General features: G+C 42.4%; 1 protein-coding gene across 2 annotated transcripts in view; it reads right to left on the bottom strand.

Annotated features, from left to right (window-relative positions):
- DOCK5 (dedicator of cytokinesis 5) overlaps positions 1–19210 on the bottom strand; it is a 73470-nt gene that overhangs the window by 44083 nt on the left and 10177 nt on the right. For both annotated transcript variants that reach the window (XM_030464067.1, XM_030464068.1), the window contains exons 2-8: positions 11823–11906; positions 7155–7195; positions 6709–6764; positions 5781–5877; positions 1561–1709; positions 626–761; positions 355–512 (exon numbers count right to left, since the gene is read on the bottom strand). In XM_030464067.1, coding sequence (XP_030319927.1) covers positions 355–512; positions 626–761; positions 1561–1709; positions 5781–5877; positions 6709–6764; positions 7155–7195; positions 11823–11906 — 721 coding nt within the window. The remainder of the gene's footprint in view (positions 1–354; positions 513–625; positions 762–1560; positions 1710–5780; positions 5878–6708; positions 6765–7154; positions 7196–11822; positions 11907–19210) is intronic.

Here is a 19210-nt window from a genome sequence, read left to right as displayed (position 1 = left end):
AGGTGTGGGCTTGCACCAACTTGAGAGCAAACATCATGCATATACATGATTTAACAGGAAGCAATTAATCAACTGCATTGAGGGACAACAGCAGGGGGAATTCAGAACTTATAAAGATACTCTGGGATTTTGACTAATCTATCACAAAAATACCCAGCTTTAAAAAGGGGAGTGCATGAGCTCAAAATCTCATCTGAAATTAAGTAATTCCCTTCCAAATCACCACTGGAGCAGCAACCAACAGAACTGAAAAACTGATTTGCTGGATCTTCCTTTCTAATCTCTATTGGCTTCTTCAGAATGAACACTGTGAGGGCTAAACTGCTTATGGCAAAACAAAACAAACCCCCCTACCTGATGAACTTGGAGAGATCAGGATCATAGAGGCTCATTAACAGCTCTGCATCTTCTCCAATATTACAAACAAAATTCTTGAAGTTTACATACAGGCTGTATGTATGTGTTGTGCTGAATACTGGCTGCCCTCGGAGGTCCAGATTCTGTTGCAGGGACTGCAAAGATGAGGAATTTAGTTCTGTTGCCAAACTAGTACAATATCCTTATGAGGAATGTGAAAATACAGTGGGCTACTTGAAGAGGACAAAGCCAGAGACAAGAGGTATACCTTCTCTTCCTGGATCCTCTCATCAATCCTTTTGGATGCAGTCTCATGGGCCTTGAAGAGAGAGATTGTGCTGGTTTCATCTGGGTCTAAGATGTTCCCATTGTCATCTCGTACAACCAGGTCCAAACCAAGGATCCTGAAGAGCATGCAGGTCAGGAGACAAAAGAAATGACAAATATGTAAGAAGTAAAGGTGACTGAAAGAGCACAAACCACACACTAAACTGACCTGGACTAGGCAGGCAGTACCCATCCACTCCATTCCCTGTAATCATCACACTGCTGGCTTTCCTCTCTTCAAACACTCATCTCCCACTTCACCATTAAAGGGAAAAATAATTAGTCAGGTAACCTAATTCTAAGATTACATCTCTTTTGTTCTTGTTTAAAGATTTTGTTTAAAAATATCAATCAAACTTATGGATTATGGCTGATTATTCTTCTTTGCCATAATATTTCTTCTTAATTGACTTATCTGACCTGAATCAAGTCTAACAGACAGATAAATGGGTTCTGGAGACAATCCCTGTTCTGTGCAAACCAATGAAAGGAGGAGTTCTGGTGGCTTATAGAATGCTATTGGTTGCTGGTAAAGCAGTTTATTTCATCACCAGCATCCAAATCCTGGCTCCAGCTCCAGGCACAAATTGTGCTCCATGGGAAATGCCACCACATGCCAGCATTTATGCAGAATTAAGACAGGTGAGGTTTCCTGCCAAGTCAAAGAGATTGTTGGCATACAAAGGACCAGAGGCTACATGCCCACCTGCCAAGCACTGTGATGGGGACTGAAAGCTGCAATTAACCCCTTTCCAAGGAAAAATGTAAGCCTAATGCAGTGTTACCTCTGTGTGCTCATTTACACCATTTTGTACCAAAAGGATCTACTGGGATTTTGAGTTCTCCCCTGCCCTCCAGACCCACTTGGGGCTTTACCTGTTGCCATAGTCAATCTTAGCAGTGACTTTCTTCTTGAGCTCAGCCAGCTCATCATTGGGAAGGGTCCCAGAGAGGATCTGGGATCTCCATTCTATCAGGCTGTAGGTCAGCTGCTGGACATGCCGAAACTGGGTTGTCTTGTTGTTCTACAGGAGAAAAGGGACAACTTGAAGCTGGTGACAGCCTGAAAACTCAGTAAGCTTTCTGAAATGGACTCAAGTGAATCTATCACACAAGTTGAATTTAATTTAAAACATGAGAAACTATATGACACTACAAGATTAGATGCCTGGAACAAATCCTCTGGTACTTTGCACTGCCAAGGTTTAAGTGGCTCAAGATTTGAGGACTTCACCATCTCCTCAGGACATTATTTAAAAAAAAAAAACAAAACCCCACAGATAAAAAATAGACTTCTGGTGTCTTCCACCACTTCAAAACTGCCACGATGGATGCTTTTTATATACAGGACAGACAGATGATGCTAAATGACTCTGTGTTCTAGTAGATTGAGGCAGGAATGCCAACTTAATAAACAAATGCTCTTTCTCTCCACCTCTGCCATGCCCAGAGTGTGTGACCATTAGCAAATCACTTTTTATGAATGTTTCCCATTTGTTTTGCCTGTTTAGACTGTAAGACTGAGGCAAAAAAACCCCAAACCCTTATTTCCTTCTGAAAATCTAAGGGTGATACCAAAACTTAAATAATAAAGACAGCTGACCAACTCTGAAGCCCACATGGGCTTTTTCTCATGTCTGCTCCTCCTGTAACTCTCTCCACCCTAAAGAACCCTTCAGTCCCTTTTTATTTATAAAAAAGGCCCCATCACCAGAATACAACCCTAAAAACGTGGTTCACTGGATACTCTGCCCTCACCTCTGTTCACAGAATTAGCAGCTCTGTTTTAGAGCCAGAACACTGAGCATATTGAATCCTTGGACACATTTTCATGGGTTCCTTGTTCTCTTATTCTGTCCCATCATCCACTCAAAATAAAAAAAGGAATAGTAACAAAAAGCAGTGATATGGGATCCACTGCTTCCCTGCCAGTATGCACATTGCATTTCAGGGTTCATACTCCTCATGCTGGTAACTCAGACACAGACTGCCATGTCCATGTGTCACCTCCAGACAAGAGTTTCATGGAAATCACAGTGGCTCTGTGGAAACACAAGAATCTCTCTGGCTGATGACTACCAGCAAATAAAGCTGAAGATCATCTGCTCTTCAGAGCACTCCTTTGTGCTGCTGTTTGTACAGAAGTTAATGCAAAGCAGTCTTGGCTCATTCCATGCTTTTAAGCCCTGTCCCAGCAGTAGCTGCTCAGAACCTGCCATGCCACAGGTTGTCCAAAAATGCAATAAAAAAAGATCACATGCCTGGATTCCCAGTCACCACCTCCCCAGTCTACCCAGGAACTGGCTTGTGTTTGCTGCACTCATTGCATTTTCATCTTTTGCTAGGAATGCAGCACCTGTAATTATAAAGGACTGACTGAACAGGACAGCAAAACCTGCTTTCTGAAGTTTCCTCCTGCCATTTCAACTGTTATAATCTTTAATGAAAATGCTACTTACTGGTTTCACCCTCATAAAATTAGTCATACACTTATACACCTCTTTCTTATAGTTTCAGGCTCCAAGGCTGATGCTGTAATTCAAACATGGATAGCTATGTGGCAGCCTATCACATCTACAGCAATATGTGCTTAGATAATTAATTCAGCCTTCAGAAATGTCAGCTGAACCATTTATACCATTCAAAAGGGAATTCAGGATCCTCTCTCCACCCCTGCACAGTGAGCCAAGTACTAAGATGATTCTGCTTAAGTGTCAAGTGCAGCTCATTTTCAGTGGACATTAAACTTCAGCCTCCCAAGACAAAGTTTATGGTTATACAGCTCCAAAATGACTTTCAGGAGGTTTTTGATTACATCTCCCCCCAACCAGTGGGAACTGGCCAGTGCCATATTGCTGCCACAATCAACAGCAGCCAACCAGTGCCAGTTCTCTGCATCAAAGCTGTTCATCTTTAACTGTGAACCCCAGCTGCTCCCACACAGCAGAATAGAGACTCTTTTCAATTATTTCCCCATTCTGGTCTCTGCAAAGAAAAGATACAATGATATAATTTGTTCCCTGAGAACACAAATCTAAAGGGAGTTATATAGATCCATCTTGCTTTTGATCTGGGAGAACACAAAGGGGCTGACAGAGGCTTGAGGAGTCTTATGTTCCTATAGGGAAAATTATGAGAGACATTTAATAAATGAAAAAAAAGTGTGTTCTTAACATTTATTTTGCAGTGGAGACATAAAATACTGTTGCAACACTTGCTGAAAACCACAGAAATTAAAGCATTGAAATTAAACACTCCTGAAAAAGAAAATCTCCTGTATTTCATTTTTCTCCTGAAATTCCTCCTTCCTCTTTTAGCTTGGGAGATTTTTTGTTGGTTTTTTGAGATTCTTTGTTTTTCTTTCTTTTCTTTTTTTCTTTTTATACAAACGCCAAGGGAAAATAAAATCAACTCCAATCCATTTGAAACCACAACATTTTCCAAGACTATTTTAAGACTTACATTGGTTAAGCACAGGAACATGAAAGATTTCTGCTTTTCCTAGATTCTGAGGCTAGGATCCTTAAGTTACTCAGGCAAAAAAAAAAAGCCAGGAACAGAACTCTCTTCACACAGTAATATCATCACATAGAGCTCCTCATTAAATTAAGAAGGTGGAACAAATTCTTGTGGCTTTGTGGCCCACAAACACAATGTACTTGTGGCCTGGTGAAATTTTTGACTAGGGAAGCTTGCTCTGGGAAGACTGAATGGCTAGAGCTAATCCAAACCCATTTTCTCATCTTAGTTTAAGTCTCAGAGCACACACTATGCAGGCTGAACTCACTACCCACTGAAAAACCAGCAAGTTTGACTCTCTTTAACGTGCCTTAATAAGCACCTTCAGAAGGCAACTCATTGTGAACTCCAGTTGTGTTTCTCTGAACAGGAATGCACTGCCCCAGCAAACCCACACAATCCATACCCTCAGTTTAGGAAGGATATCGAGGTCCTGGAGCAGGTCCAAAGGAGGCAACTGGGCTGGTGAAGGGACTTGAGCACAGACCCTATGAGGAGAGGCTGAGGGAGCTGGGGGTGTTGAGGCTGGAGAAGAGGAGGCTCAGGGGAGACCTCATCACTCTCTCCAACTCCCTGAAAGGAGGTTGGAGCCAGGGGGGGGTTGGGCTCTTTTCCCAGGCAACTCTCAGCAAGACAAGAGGGCAGGGTCTCAAGTTGTGCCAGGGGAGGTTTAGGTTGGAGATGAGAAAGAATTTCTTTCTGGAGAGGGTGATCAGGCATTGGAATGGGCTGCCCAGGGAAGGAGTGGATTCTCCGTGTCTGGAGATCTTTCCAAAGAGCCTGGATGTGGCACTGAGTGCCATGGGCTGGGAACTGCAGCAGGAGTGGATCAAGGGTTGGACTTGATGAGCTCTGAGCTCCCTTCCAACCCAGCCCATTCCATGATTCTATGATTCTATGATACATTACCTTGGTTTCTGACATTTCTGAGGTGCCTATCATATGGCCAGGCTACCAAAGAGATTTAGCAGCTGAGACGTCTCTCCCATGCCCTGCTGAGAACTAAATGCACGATGTGACTCCTGACAAGTCAAATCTTTCCCACAACACATGACTTTAATTCTCTTCCCATGCTTTGTCTATCATGCCCAGCAGAGCTGTGGGCACTTTGGGGTTAGGATCAACCATTCTGTTAAGTACCTCCAATACTTGTAGGATAGCAGAGTTCACACTTGCTAAGTTCAAACATCACAGAAGCAGAGCTGTCTCTTTTCCTCATGCAGGACAGACACAACAGGCAAGGCAGAAACCCTGATTTTACTGGTGAACTGTGATTCAGACACAGCCCCAACCAGCTGACATGATGCTGAGTGTGACTTGTGCCAGTCAACACTCTGTCAGGGCTGTGTCACCACACAATTATTCCAGCACTGCAGCACAGACTGAACCACAGCTGCCTCTGATCAAACGTCCCCTTCACTGGGGAGCAGAACATTTTTAGCCTCTCTTAAAACCAATTTCACAATAATGATAGTTTTACAATGCTGCATAATGCTCCATTCAAAGCCCTGCAAGAAGCCCAGTCTCCTCTCATCTGAGGCCATGTAATAAAATACCAACCCCTGAAGAAAACTTACCACATATAATTTGTGCCAGATGACTGCCCACTCTCTCAGGGTGGAAGTGAGCTCTTGTCCAAGGGGCAATTCACTTGGGATCACTGTTTCATGCTGTCTAGAGAAAAAAGGAGAAAACAGAACAAAGGTGTAAAACTTGAGATTCAAACTTAGGGGTGTAACATCTTGTTTTGATAAATATGGAAATTTGAGGGCTTGAAATTCACACAATTCACTCACACACAATGCCAAGATTCTTAAGTTGTTCTATCAGTTCTCCAACACATTCGTTACCCACTCCCAATGCAAACATGTTTCAAGTTTCTTTCAGTCTTGTTCTTCTCATTGGATCCAGGCCAGAAACATGCTAAACAGACAGAAAGGAAGTTTGGAAGAATCCCAACTTCCAATGGTAACTTGGCCATGGCTATTAAAAAAATATTAATTAAAAAAAAAAAAAAGTACTTCCTAACATCTCTTCCTTTGCAACTGCTGTTTTCCTCTCACTGTAATCATCACAGAATCTGCTCTTAGAATCAAATGAAGAGTCATTTCCTTAAATATTTTCCAAGACAGGAAGGAATCCACACTCCTGATGGCTACTTGGCTGCAAGCAGGAGTGCATTATGACTTGGAGGAGTCCCCAGAGAAGCTAAATGCAGCTTGATTGCCCTGCCTCACTGCTAACTTGTCTAGCAGAGCTTTCTTATTTTTACAAATAGCATTCTCTTGCACCTCTGTCTACACCAGTTTTCTTCTGTACATTGCTCTGAAAAAAAGAGGAGTTAGGCACTCAAGAAGCCCAGCAGAGGTGGCATGCTCAGCTGCACACCCAGACCAGTAGTATTCATGACAGCCACAACTACTGAAGTTTCTTGGTTTGTTTGTAAATGGAACAACATTTCACTGTTTCTGCTATCAAAAGCACAGCTCAAGAGCACAAACCTACCCCCGGTCCTTCACCACTGCTTCTTTTAAATGGATGTATGTTTCTGGGAAAATGCCCTAAAAATAAATCCAGAAATAAAACAAGTAAATCCCACCATAGGGTATGAGCTGACAGAAATGCATTCAACTGAAAGCAAGGAAAAGGGGTCATGCTGGATGTGCACAGGTCCAGGACCATAATAATAAAGCAATAATCCAGTGTATGCAGATATGCAACAGTCCATTTTACAAGTTCCAACTACATTACAGGTGCTTAGAATGAGGAGTACCCAGTGAAAGGTTCTGAAACATTTAGCTCAAGGGCATTTATTTCTATCACTAAAGAAAAGGACACAGGAGACCTGCACAGCATCATGACAAGAAACACAACAGAAGCATAGCAGATGACAGCACTGGTGGGGTCTGGCAAGGTGTGAAATAAAAATTCAGTGAGAAGTGAGGTCATACCTTCTTAGATTTATTTCTGAGTGTGTATCCTCGGTACCAGCCTGCCAAAGGGAAACAGAAATATTGATATTTATCTTTTCCTCTCTACAGCAATTAAATAGTTGAAAGTGACAATCCTTGTCCCATAAAGTTTAAGTTCTAGACACAGAACAGATCTGACAGATGAGGCAGAGAGGCACAGACATGCACTAAGAGCCCAAGGCTGATGTAACCATACCAAACAGCACCATTTTTGCCTCTTCTCCCAAGTTCTACTTGCATTGGGACTGAAAACACTGACCCTGCCTCCTGATAAACATGAGGGGAACAGATAATGGTCTGCAGTTCATGAATGATGCTTTCAAGAAGGAATGAGTTATCAACACAGACATCACTGATCCAAGAGGATTATGCTCAGCCCACTTGCAGATGGAACAGCATCAAGAAGGCAAAGGGATTTAGGGGAATGATCAAGGGAATAATCAGGCAAAGAGAGGAGGAAGGGTGGGTTTTTATTTGGTTGGGTTTTTTCTTTTTTTTTTCTCCCTCCCATATCTTTATATATTTAGCAAAGAAGGTCCCACGAAAAACCATAGATCTGAAAGCTCTGGACTATAAATTAAGAGCTTAGGCTGCTGGGTTTTTGTTTTGCTGGGGGCAAGTTGTCTTTGGCTTTTTTTGTGTGTGTGGTTTTTCTTGGTTGTTTTTTTTAAAGCAATTTTTCTTCAGCCTTTAGCCTTTTCTTTATACCCTTTCTCTAGCAATGAGAAGGTGAATCCACTTGACCACACGAACTCCAGTATTCCAGTAGTAAGTTAGGAGGAAAGAAGAAATTCCATTCTTTCCACAGGATGAAGATTATACATTGATCATGGACCAGTGGATAAGGTACAGGATTAGGAATGAGAAGATTTAGGTTCTATTTTTATCTAAGTTGCAATTAATTGAATGGTACAGTACAGGTTGTTTAGGCTGTGATGCAAAGCTCATGGAATATTTTCCCAGTGATTTCAGTTCCATATGACACAGTCTCTCAGCCCTTCTATACCACAGCTTCCTCATATTTAAAATGGCCTCTTGGCATTAACCACATTCCTGTAAAACATTTTGCAATCATTGCAACAAAACATGTAGATTATTATGCAAAATTATTGCAGCAAGCACCTCATGCAATTCTGCTCCACTTTTCAATAATCCATCACTTGAAAGCTAACAAAAGCTTTTGGCAGTGCTCAATTAATCACTTGATTTCTTCTTTGAAAAAAATGAAAACCTGCCAAAAGCTTCAGAGCTTCCAGAGTAATTTCCCTAGACAGAAATGTGCTGAATGGAGAAAAGGTTTTCAGTTGAAAATGCTATGGCAAATTTCAGCTCCTACAGCTCTTTCAAACTGGAGCCTGATTAAAAATGCAAGGACTGAGTCTTGAAAAAGAATGTTGAAGTTGGCTATGGTTTTTTTTTCTAAATGGAACACAGGTCCTCAATTTTAGTTCTCATTAAATGGATTTTATGCACCGTGTAAAAGATCAGAAAGTCTAAGAAATTATTCAAATTATAGTAGTTTAGATGATGAAAATCTATACACAGTGATGCAATCCCAGGTCATGTGCTTAACCACAATCTTTGTTCCTCTTCCTCTGGAGTGTCCTGTCTGTCAGTACCACAGCAAACACCATTGCACTGAAATAAAACAAGGGATTGCTTCATTTACCTACCATGGTCAGAAGAAAATGACTGAAACTAGGAACAAATTCAATGTAAACTTATTTTCATCCTGAAAAGAAAATGGAACCATGGCATGTGGGCACACATTCCTTCTACCCACAAGTTGGCTGTCTCCCACAGCTTGCATGAAATAATAACACATGCTGCAGATTAGAAAATATTTCCTGAACAGAAATGTGTCCTCCCCAGCTCACTACTCAAGGACAGGTTCCCAGAGAGTAAATTAATCCTGCACTGAAGCAACCCTCCAAGTATTGGATGCAGGAAATTTCCTTCTTTTCTGAGATTTTGCTCCTGATGCCTGCAGTAGCATAAATGAGCAGAGATTTTACAATTTAAAGGTGCTTTCTCTCCTGGTGAAACCAGCACCTGCCTGCAGGCACCCTGCTTGAAGAGCAGGAGACACCCAGGGCTGTGGCAAAGCCCCAGGAGTTCAAGGAGCACAGAGGCCCACACCAAACTGCACCCCTACCTTCTGCCTTGCACTTTAATTCACTTTATTGCTTCTGACACACCTCCCCCAGTGGCTCAGCCCTATCAGTGTTGTGTCTCCAAATTCTTCAGCCAGTTGAGGGTCAGATAACATGGACTGGGAGCACCACAACCCAGCACAAGCTTCAGCCTTGCTGCCTCCTGTCAAGGTACAAACCCTGCACTTCAGTTCCTGCAGACAGCACGGAGCCAGCCAGGTCCCCAGCTGCAGAAAGCAAAGAGATTCCAAGGGAAGGCTGTGGGATTCACGGGGCTGAGGAATGAATTCCTGCTGGCTTAGCCAGAAGGAACAAGCAGGCATGGGAAGGGAACAGTGGGAAGGGAACCTCCTGGTAACTCACCAAAGATGCTCTTGTGCATCCTGAGGCAGGGAACAATAGCAAGGAGCAAAAAGTTCCAAGTGGCAACTTTCATGAGGTGAGAGCCTCTGGACAGTCCTGAAAAACTTCCCCTTAATTCCCTTAGGAGCGTTAGGGATAGCCTAAGGAACAGCCAGGAGCTGCAGGAATAACTCACCCCAACTCAAATATGAACTTCACAAGGCAGCTCTCTGAGCCTTTCATCTGTGGCAGCCAAGGCCCTGGTTAGATGGAACCTTTTTCTAAATTGAGACTTGTATATCCAGATCAGAACAGTGATTAACTGGAAAAAACCCCACTTTTATGGGCCTGAAGTTGTATTTGCCAGAAGAACCAGAAAAAGCTTCTTGTGAGAAGACTCATTCTCCAAACTACAGCCCAGATATCTGGAAACAAAGCTGAAAGCTGATGCCCCAAAAGAAAGAAAAATAGATACAATAAGACATGAGAATTTCCTCCCACACAGACAGAATATGAGAATTTGGAGATTTTAAGATGAATTTATGGGAATTAAGACCAGACCCACAGCAGAGTTACTATTTCAAAGACAATCTGCATCTTTTCCTTTAGATTCACAGATGTCTGGCCTGATTTTTTTGGCTGATCTTTCCAGGAAAAGTATTTCCTTGTAATGCAATAATTCCTAGGTGCCCCAGCCACAAATTAGGACACCAAACTGATGGCTCAGCACATGAAAACTACCAAAATACATTCACTATCCCAAGCAATTTACAATCAATCTTCTCAGACCGAAGTTCTAAATTGGGACCTTTCAGGGATGTCATTTGGGTTTGCAGTTCCTCTTCTTGACTCTCTCTTAAACAACTCATTACTGACCAAATAGTAGGATTAAACAATGAAGTTATAAAAAAAAAAAATTAAGGCAAGCTGCATCCTCTTCATGAGGGCAATTTTCCTCCCTGGCAATCCATCTTCATTGTACCTTTTTGCTAAACCAGTAATAAATTAGTAGTGTTACATAAAACATTTTCCCCTTTCTCCCACTCACTGTCTCCCCCCCTGCCAAACACACTCACCACTATCACACACATCAGTGTCACAACAAACATCACCAACATCATCTGCTTTGACATGTAGGAACTGGCTGGCTGTTTCCAGTGTCAAGGTCAAAAAGAGGTGGAAAGAGAACAATTGGCTAAGAAAAAACTGCTAAACAAGTAGCTTTCTGTACCCAGCAGAGATACTGAAGAGTTTTTGTACACTGAGTCTTTTTCAGACAGATGCTGTTTGTGAAAATGATTTAATCTACATTTTGGAAAGAGTATTTAAAGTTTGGAGGGCCTTCCAAATGAATTAGTGACCAGCACATTCTTTAAAGTAAATGATTGTGTTCTGTTCCTGAGACTGAAATCTTCATTACACAGTCTAGTTTAATAAGTAGATATAAACCACACAAGTGTCATTTGCATCTTGATTAAAACAGGAATTTTGTTTTCCTTTCTGCAACATTCAGGTATGTATTATGAACAATTTCCAAGAAAAGTACTGGGAGAAACAGCCTAAAAAGGCCTAGAAACCCCATAACTGGAGAGTTTAAAAACATATAATGCCAGTTCATGGCATTACAACTTAAACCAACATCACCTCTGAACCAATTAGACCTGCCCTCTCCTTTTCCTCCACTGCCTCCATTGCCCTAGATCAAAGAACTAATTCATGCTAAAGGCTACTTTGAAAAAATTCTTATTATTTTCCAGTTGGATGAGTTCATCACATGACTATACACATGCTTGGCCTGGACAAGGAGTAGGCAAGGTAAACAGGTGTGGTGTGAAAGCAGGAAAGAACAGTCAGAAATGTTGTTTTCTCTTGCAATGCTGCCTTGAGATAGCAGTGAAACCTTACCTTGCCAAACCTCTGCCAGGGACAGTGCAGATACCATTGCCACTTCTGTATTTTATGCATTTTTAAAATACTGTTTCAAAAGTAAAGTGCATGCAGCAAACACTACATAGCAACTTTGTGCTCCTGGGCCAACCAGAAGTTTAAAATCTAGATCTGAAATATGTATTATTTCTGAAGAATCTGGATTTGTTATATTGACTTTCAAGAAAAACCACTGCAAAATCCTTGGAAGTGAACAGCAACCTACCTTCATACATCTCCAAAATGTGAACTGTATCACCAACTTGCAGGGAAAGCTCCACATCTTGGACAGCATCATAATTGTAGATTGCTAAAAAGAAAAGGGAAAAGCAGAGAGAGAGAGAGATGGATGAGAAACACAATCTAAGTGATCAAGTCAAAGGCAGAATAGTTACTGAACTATCCTGTGCATACAATACATCAGAAAATCATGGATCTGCTTCCAGATTCTGTCCTCAGTTCCTGCAGGGATAAGAAACATCATTCCTAACAGCCAGCAGAGTTTGTCTTGTACTTTTAAGAATACAGATCTGTGACATTATATGATGAAGCTGCATCTTCCCACCTTAATGCCAACCTGCCCAGCAATGGGCTTCAGGCAGAGGTTATGGATCTGTCAGGTCATTGCCATTATTTTATTGACCTCTCACAGGACTAACTGCATTGTAGCACTCACAAGGTCTGGCAAAACAACCCAAATTGGATGGCATAAAAAAAAAAAGGCACTCTGCTCTATAATAAATGCCTCAGACCATTTGGTACTCAAGGCTCTTCCCAGGCAAGAGCCAACCTCAGCATGAAAACTTGGGAATCTCTGCAAATTTAATCCCTACCAAAGACAAAGCTAATCTGAATGCTTATCAGATTTCCAGCAGGAATAGGATTAAGTCCAGAAGCCAACTCTTCTAAACTGCCTTTTCTCTGGAACTCTCTTGAGGCAAAGCAGGAGAGCCCTCCTTTGAGCTGCCTGCAGGCTGTCAAGTTTAATTTGGATTTGCTTTCAAACCTGGCAAGTAAAAAGACATAAAGCAGTCAGGAAAATGCTTTGCTATTGTTCAATTTATTGATGGGCTAAGCCAGAACTGATCACTCCTCTACCAAAATAAGATTATTTTATTTATTTAAACCACTGATTTCAGTACAGACCACATCTTAAATGCAGCAATGCAATCTTCTCACCTACAGAAGTGCCATATTTAAGTCTCCAAACCTCTTCCCCAAGCAAATGTGTAAGTGAAGTAAGGACAATGTTTATTTTTATAAATAAGGCAATTAAATAATTCAGCCATTTTCAGGAGGCTTTGGGAAAACTCCTCTGACTTCAGAGGGTTTATATGTGCAGAAGTCTCTCTGAAAACAAAACAAATAAATAAATAAATAAATAAACAAACTATTGAGCTCTTCTGTCAGGAAATTCACATTGAATGCCTCTCATTTCCTTCAAGATGAGGTATAGTGCCTCCTGGCAAGGAGCCAGAGTAAACAAATGACTGTGGCTTACCACACCGGAAATTATCTCACATATATTAGCTTTTTTTTTTTTTTTTTTTTTTTTTTTTAAATATTGTGACTATAAATAATCCACCAGAAGTAGGCAGGGTGATGTGAATTCCCTGCAGCAGCTGAAACAGCCCCCAACCTGCTCCTTCCTTTCTTACACTGCAGTGGTGGCCCTAATGCTACCGTAACTCCAGTGCCTGCAGAGACACCCAGGGAGTCCACACTGAACCTCTTGGATTGTTTTCCAGAGGGTTACAGGAATGTCACTGGACTTCTGCATTAGTTGCTTCAGCATCAGTTCCCTCTCCCTCCCTGCAATGGTGTTGTAAAGATATTAAAAACTGACTGGTGAGGTGGATATTCAGCTTAGAAGCCTTGAAGTTTGAGAACAGGGCTAAAAAGTAAAAATCCCCTCAACATTTCTGCAGCAAAATTTGGATCCTGTTCACAGCAAAAGCCAAACATCAACAAACCCAGGAGCAGGTCAAGAGTAATCTGTTACAACCACCTTGTGCTGACAGACCTTGAGATGATAAACTGAGAGAAGAACTGGTTAAGATTGGATTTGGGTCAGTTAAAAAGCAACTGTTTTGCCAGACCTAGAAAAGAAGCCAGTGAGGGTTTGCAGAGCTCAGCATAAAAGTGCAGCACCCAACCCAAAAGGAAGTGAATTCCTTGGGGCTGTGCCTTCTGGTGCAGTAAACCTGTCAGATCACTGATGAGCAGAGATGTTGCAATCCATTACTTGGATGGGACATCTCCAGCTCTCCCTGGGGTGCAGCAGGAAGCAGTGGGGATGGTTCAGCCAACCCCTGCTGCCTTTGGAATCACTGGGGATGGTTCAACTAACCCCTGCTGCCTTTGGAATCACTGGGGATGGTTCAACCAACCCCTGCTGCCTTTGGAATCACTGAGGATGGTTCAACCAACCCCTGCTACCTTTGGAATCACTGCTGAACTTCTGGCCCCAAATGTGCCGTGGGGACCCAACACAGGAGGTGTCATTGCCCAGGTGAAGTCCAGGAAGCCTGGGGATGTGCATAACCCTACAGCACTGTCAACAGATTGGAGAAGATTTAAAGCAGAGCATGTTAGCCAATTTCTAAGTTGGCTGATTATATTCTGTCTCCTGATGCTTCCTCCTGTGCTTCCAGCTGGATTGCCTTACTGCTGTCCTGAAATGCTGTTTGGGATTCCTCTTCCATGGCTGTGCTCACCATGGGGAAGTGCTGCTCTTGAGCAGTGCACGTGTGCTTTTATGTGCAGGGGTTCCTCCATCCAGTTTCAAGATGCCTGAGGTTCTTTGAGACAAACAGACTTTATAGAAATACCAGGCTGTATTTTTCCATAAATTGCTGCTTCAGCTCCAGACAAAAGCAGTCTGAGCAGCACTGAGTGCCTAACAGAAAGGTGGGTGGCTGTGGTGTCAGACAAAGCCTCTTAATTCACAACCAAACTGCACATCAGCCACAAGAAGAGGGAGAACCCAAGGCTGCAGTTCCCTTCCCCTCACCCAAGATCACAGCAGCCACAAGAGAGAGAACTGAGCACTGCAGTTCCCTTCCCACCCTCTTCCCTCCTCCACCAGAAAGGTTTCAGATCCCTGTAACACCTACAAGAAAAGCAGCACTTCTGCCACTGCCCAAAGACAGCCAAGATGTGTAGTATCTTGCTTTGCTAGATTGAATGAACCAGAGGGTACATCAAATCTCCAGCCCAATGGTTATGCACAAGGTTATAAAAGACAAATTGCTGGCATATTTTCCCTGGGAGTTTTGCTGTTTGCAACAAATGCTTCCTGCTGCTTGCAGTCAGTCCTGCCTGAAATGGTCCCTCTGCACTTATCTGAACTGTTTTCTCATGGGCTGGATTTAATCTGACCTCTTTCAGACTTGAAAGAAAAAGGAAGCTGCACATAACAAACATGGACGTGGCATGAAAAATAAAAATCCTTCCTATAAAACCCTGACAGTGCAGCTAAAAAGGAAGAAAAAATATAAAAACAACATGGACTTTTGTCCACAAATTCACAGCAATGTCTAAAGTTGTCTTTTCCCTTCTAGTTAAGCTTCAGTTGAGACTTTGTCCTTGAAATTCACTCTGGCCTGGTGATTCTGCTCCTTTTATTATCCTGAGTGAAAAGCAGCACTGAAGTCTCCCAGATTTAATCTAAGCAAAGAGGATGAGATGGAAAACATAATCCACAGGAAGGAGAAACTGAGTTTGTTTTCATGACTATATTCTTTGAGTGTAACTATGAGCAGGGGACTGTAACTGCCATGAAGGCAGTCCCCAGCCTGACTAGCAGAAAGTTTAAGAAATTGTTTGCTTTAAAAACAAAAACCAAACAACAAAACCCATACAAAAAAGCCCACAATCAGCCCACAGATTTCATTAAGGGGAAGGTCAGAGGAGCAAACATTGGGGCTGGTTTGAAAAGAGCAGGAGATAACTTCATGACCCATGCCAGCAGCCAGGGTAATGCAGGTGAAGATAAGGAGCAGCAACTCTCATGCTTCAGGGCAGAAGGTGATTCCCCAAAATGGATCAGGAAGGAACTCCAAAGGAACTGCACAGCTGGGTGTGCATGCTGAGTGGTGGGGATTCTCTGCTCTGTTCTGAAGCACCAGGCACCAGCCATCTCCACAAGCAATGACTACAAGAATGGCAAAGGAAAAGGGAGACAGCCTGGGCTTCCCAGGGAAATCAGAGCTCAGAGTAATCCAGGGTAGCTCAGAGCTCTGGAGGTTCTTAGGAAGGCAAAGTTTGATGTGGGCTGGCACATGGCGATATTGGGATGGGAAAAGCAGGTTTAGGTGTGTAGGAAAGCACAGGACTCATCCCAGCACACCCCCTGTGAAACACCAGCCAGGGCCACTTGGAATTGTGAAGCCTCAGTGTCACCAGGGGCCACAAAACAAGCAGCACCACAACTGTATCATAAAAAGCCCCAAAATGCACTCAGAAAACTCACAAAGCTCCACATTGTCCAAGAGTCCTGGAAGAAGCCTCAATCTGCAGGGGGTCTGACAGCATCTCCTCAAGCCTGAGAGAGCTTTTAGTGAGAGCAGTGGGAATTTTGGCACATTCCAGGTTTTCCTGGAAGCAGCATCAGGCTTCTTTCTTTGGTGCCTACCCCCAATGTTCATTTGGAAGGAAGGTGATGGAGCAGTCATCTCTGGTGCCACCTCCCTAGCTGTCTGTGCTTTAAAGAGCAGGTTCACAGCTGGACAAGGGATCTTCAGCACAGCTGGAGTGTCTTTTCCACAGTGCCACTGAGTCCTGTCAGAAAAACAGTGTTGTTCTCTTGTGCACACAGAGAAACTGAGGTCAGGAAAGCAAATTCAAAGATGAAAACCAGCTAAAAAGCCTGAAATTCAAGTGCAGGAGGCAGGCACTGCCACACACACCATTTTGTGTGTGTGATGCAAATGCAAAGCTGAATGAAATGGAATCCTTTCCTCAAGAACTTGTTCAGATGCCTTTGAAATGTGGATTATTGGCCTGAAAAACAGGGCAAGATCCGTTATCTCTGACTTGGCTCAAAACAAACCCCCCCTCCACCCATTACCAAGGCATGATAACTGCTCCCAAATACCATGTCCCACTTCTCCCCAGCCTGCCCTCACCACTATCTGATAGGAGAGGGCTGTGCCTTGCTTCCCCTGAACAAAGAATCACATTCAGGGCTCTTGCAACAGTCAGACTTCATCTCATTGCATCTTTCAACTAAAGAGTCACAAACTCTTGTATGGAACCAGAAGTATGTGCTTTTATGCTGCAAGAAGCCTGTATTAAGAAATGCCATTTATGCTGGGCAGCCCCATTTGGAGAAGTCTGGTATGCTATCTGTTGCCAAGATATAACCAAAAAAACAGTGGCTTTATTTAAAAACAAGGAACTGCCCAAGGAATTAATTCTTAATAGGAACAAAGGCTTTTTGATGTTTGAGCAAAAACGTTCTTTTAACTTCCCAGGAATTTGTGTCTGAAAAATTGAGAATAGAATAATTAAGACTTATATGTCAGACTGCTTTAAAAAAAAAAGTCAGTCATGGTTCAACACTGTGAAGCATGCACATTAACTGATGGTTATGAAAAAAAATAAAATCCCTACTCCCAAGTTGTTTGATACTGACATTCAGTCTCAGTTCCACAAAGTTCCAAGTGACTGCTGAGAATTCTGAATGCAAAAACTCCAGAATAACTGGATTATGTGGATGGAAATGCTTTGACTAACAGCCATCATTAGGCTTCAGAATCAAACATCTGATGAGGTAGAAGAGGACCTTTCACATCTCAAACACTCACTGGTTCAGGCTGACATCACACATGGGTACACACCTGGAAGGACTCTGACTTATCCTTAACATTTTTAAGCTGGGTTGTCTTAAAAATGGGCATTAAATCAGTTGAGAAACTGGAGTCTGCCTGGGCAGGGGGATATTGACATGGTCTTCCTGATTTGGATCTGTACGTTTCTATATTCATTCCTTTTGAGAACCAGGAGAAAAGCAGAAGGTCAGGTCCTGTCTCTCCTGTCTCTCTCTCTCCATCATTGCTTCCATCACATTTTTGAATCATTGGTTTCATCTCTTAAAGTCTGGATTGCTTTAGAAAAAAAGACCAATTTAACCTTAACCCATGGGAATAAGGGTGGTTTTGCAGACATTACACAGGGCTCCAAGTAGATGAGCTAATGGTCTCTCATGGCTTTAAGCTGTACAGACTAAAACCACAGTCAGCTCCACAACAATGCTCTGGAGCAAGTGGCAGACCCAATGACAAATTAGCCCATGTATTTTAATTAGAACTTCTTAGTAAATTCAGATCAGGCAAACTGAGAAAATTCAGAACCCTTGAAGCAAGAGACATCCTGATTATAAAGGAAAAAGAAATAATCTCAGTCTCTTAATGTCTACAAAACTCCCATTAATCATCTTCCCCTCCATTATTTATTGCAAAGTGTTTATAACACAGTAGATACATGACAATAAAAGAGATTCTGGTCTCAGAGTGAATCTATGCTGCAATACAGGACAGAGATACAGATCCTGAACACCCTGATCTCAGTACCAGTAATAAAGTTAGCACAGCATAAATTACTGTGCCTGGGGTAGAAGCAGCCTGACTGCAGCTGTTCCTGTGATCTGAACCACACAGAAATCCTCTCTTACACTGATGAGGCTCCAGAGTAAATTTTCTTGATTCCCAAGGACTTTTCTGGACTTTTCTGTCCCTGGGAGGCTACAGAACACTGTTTATAGCATTATGCTGTACTAACCCAGTCTTTGCTGTCTATGAGCAGATCTGCAATTGGAAAAACCTTGAAATCCCTTTCTGGCACTAAATGCACATTTTAAAGTAGCTCCAAGTTTTGCCCAGAAGGTAGAACTTTGAAGTCTTGGTCCCTCTGCCTCCTGCTCTCAACTAAGCCATGGAAAGCAACAGCCAACAAAACCTATAGCAGGAAAACCACCAGAAAACAAACAAACAGCTTAGGCAGGGATTTATCCAGACAGACACTATGGGTGAAATCCTGCTCTGGTAAAACCCATTCCAACTTCACCCACTGACTGGGGAATCAACCCAATTCAGAGCTATAACCCACTCTGACCTCAAAAGTCACAGGAATAGCCCCCCACCCTCCTATCCAGGAATGTTCTCTTCCACCCATCTCAATGTGGAGTTTCAAGCTCTGCTCTTTTTACAGATGCAGTATTTTACATGAAGCATGGAAAATACATTTTTATTACACATGAAGCATTTTCCTGACCCCATGTTCCAGAATAATTCAGACTCCACAGCAGTGAGGATGCACTTGGTGTACACACAGACAGCACGTACACAAGGAGTAAGCTGTGTCATTTTCTCCACCAGGCTTTCAACTTCCTTTTATTATTTTCATTCTAAAAGGCCCTGAGGGATTTTAAGCTCAGATAAAGAATTAATCTACATTAGCTGTCTCAGCTTATGTCTGGAGTAAGAGGGAGTGCTGGGAGCCACTGGAAGAATAAAACAGCATGAGCAGTGGAGGAGCCAAACTGCTCCTGAATATACTACACCCAACTTAATCCAGTGCTTGATTAAAAACAGTATTTCCTTCATCTAGATC

This window comes from Calypte anna, chromosome 22 (genome assembly GCF_003957555.1).
Source record: "Calypte anna isolate BGI_N300 chromosome 22, bCalAnn1_v1.p, whole genome shotgun sequence".
Lineage (NCBI taxonomy): Eukaryota > Metazoa > Chordata > Aves > Apodiformes > Trochilidae > Calypte > Calypte anna.
This window is presented reverse-complemented; position numbering and strand designations above follow the sequence as displayed.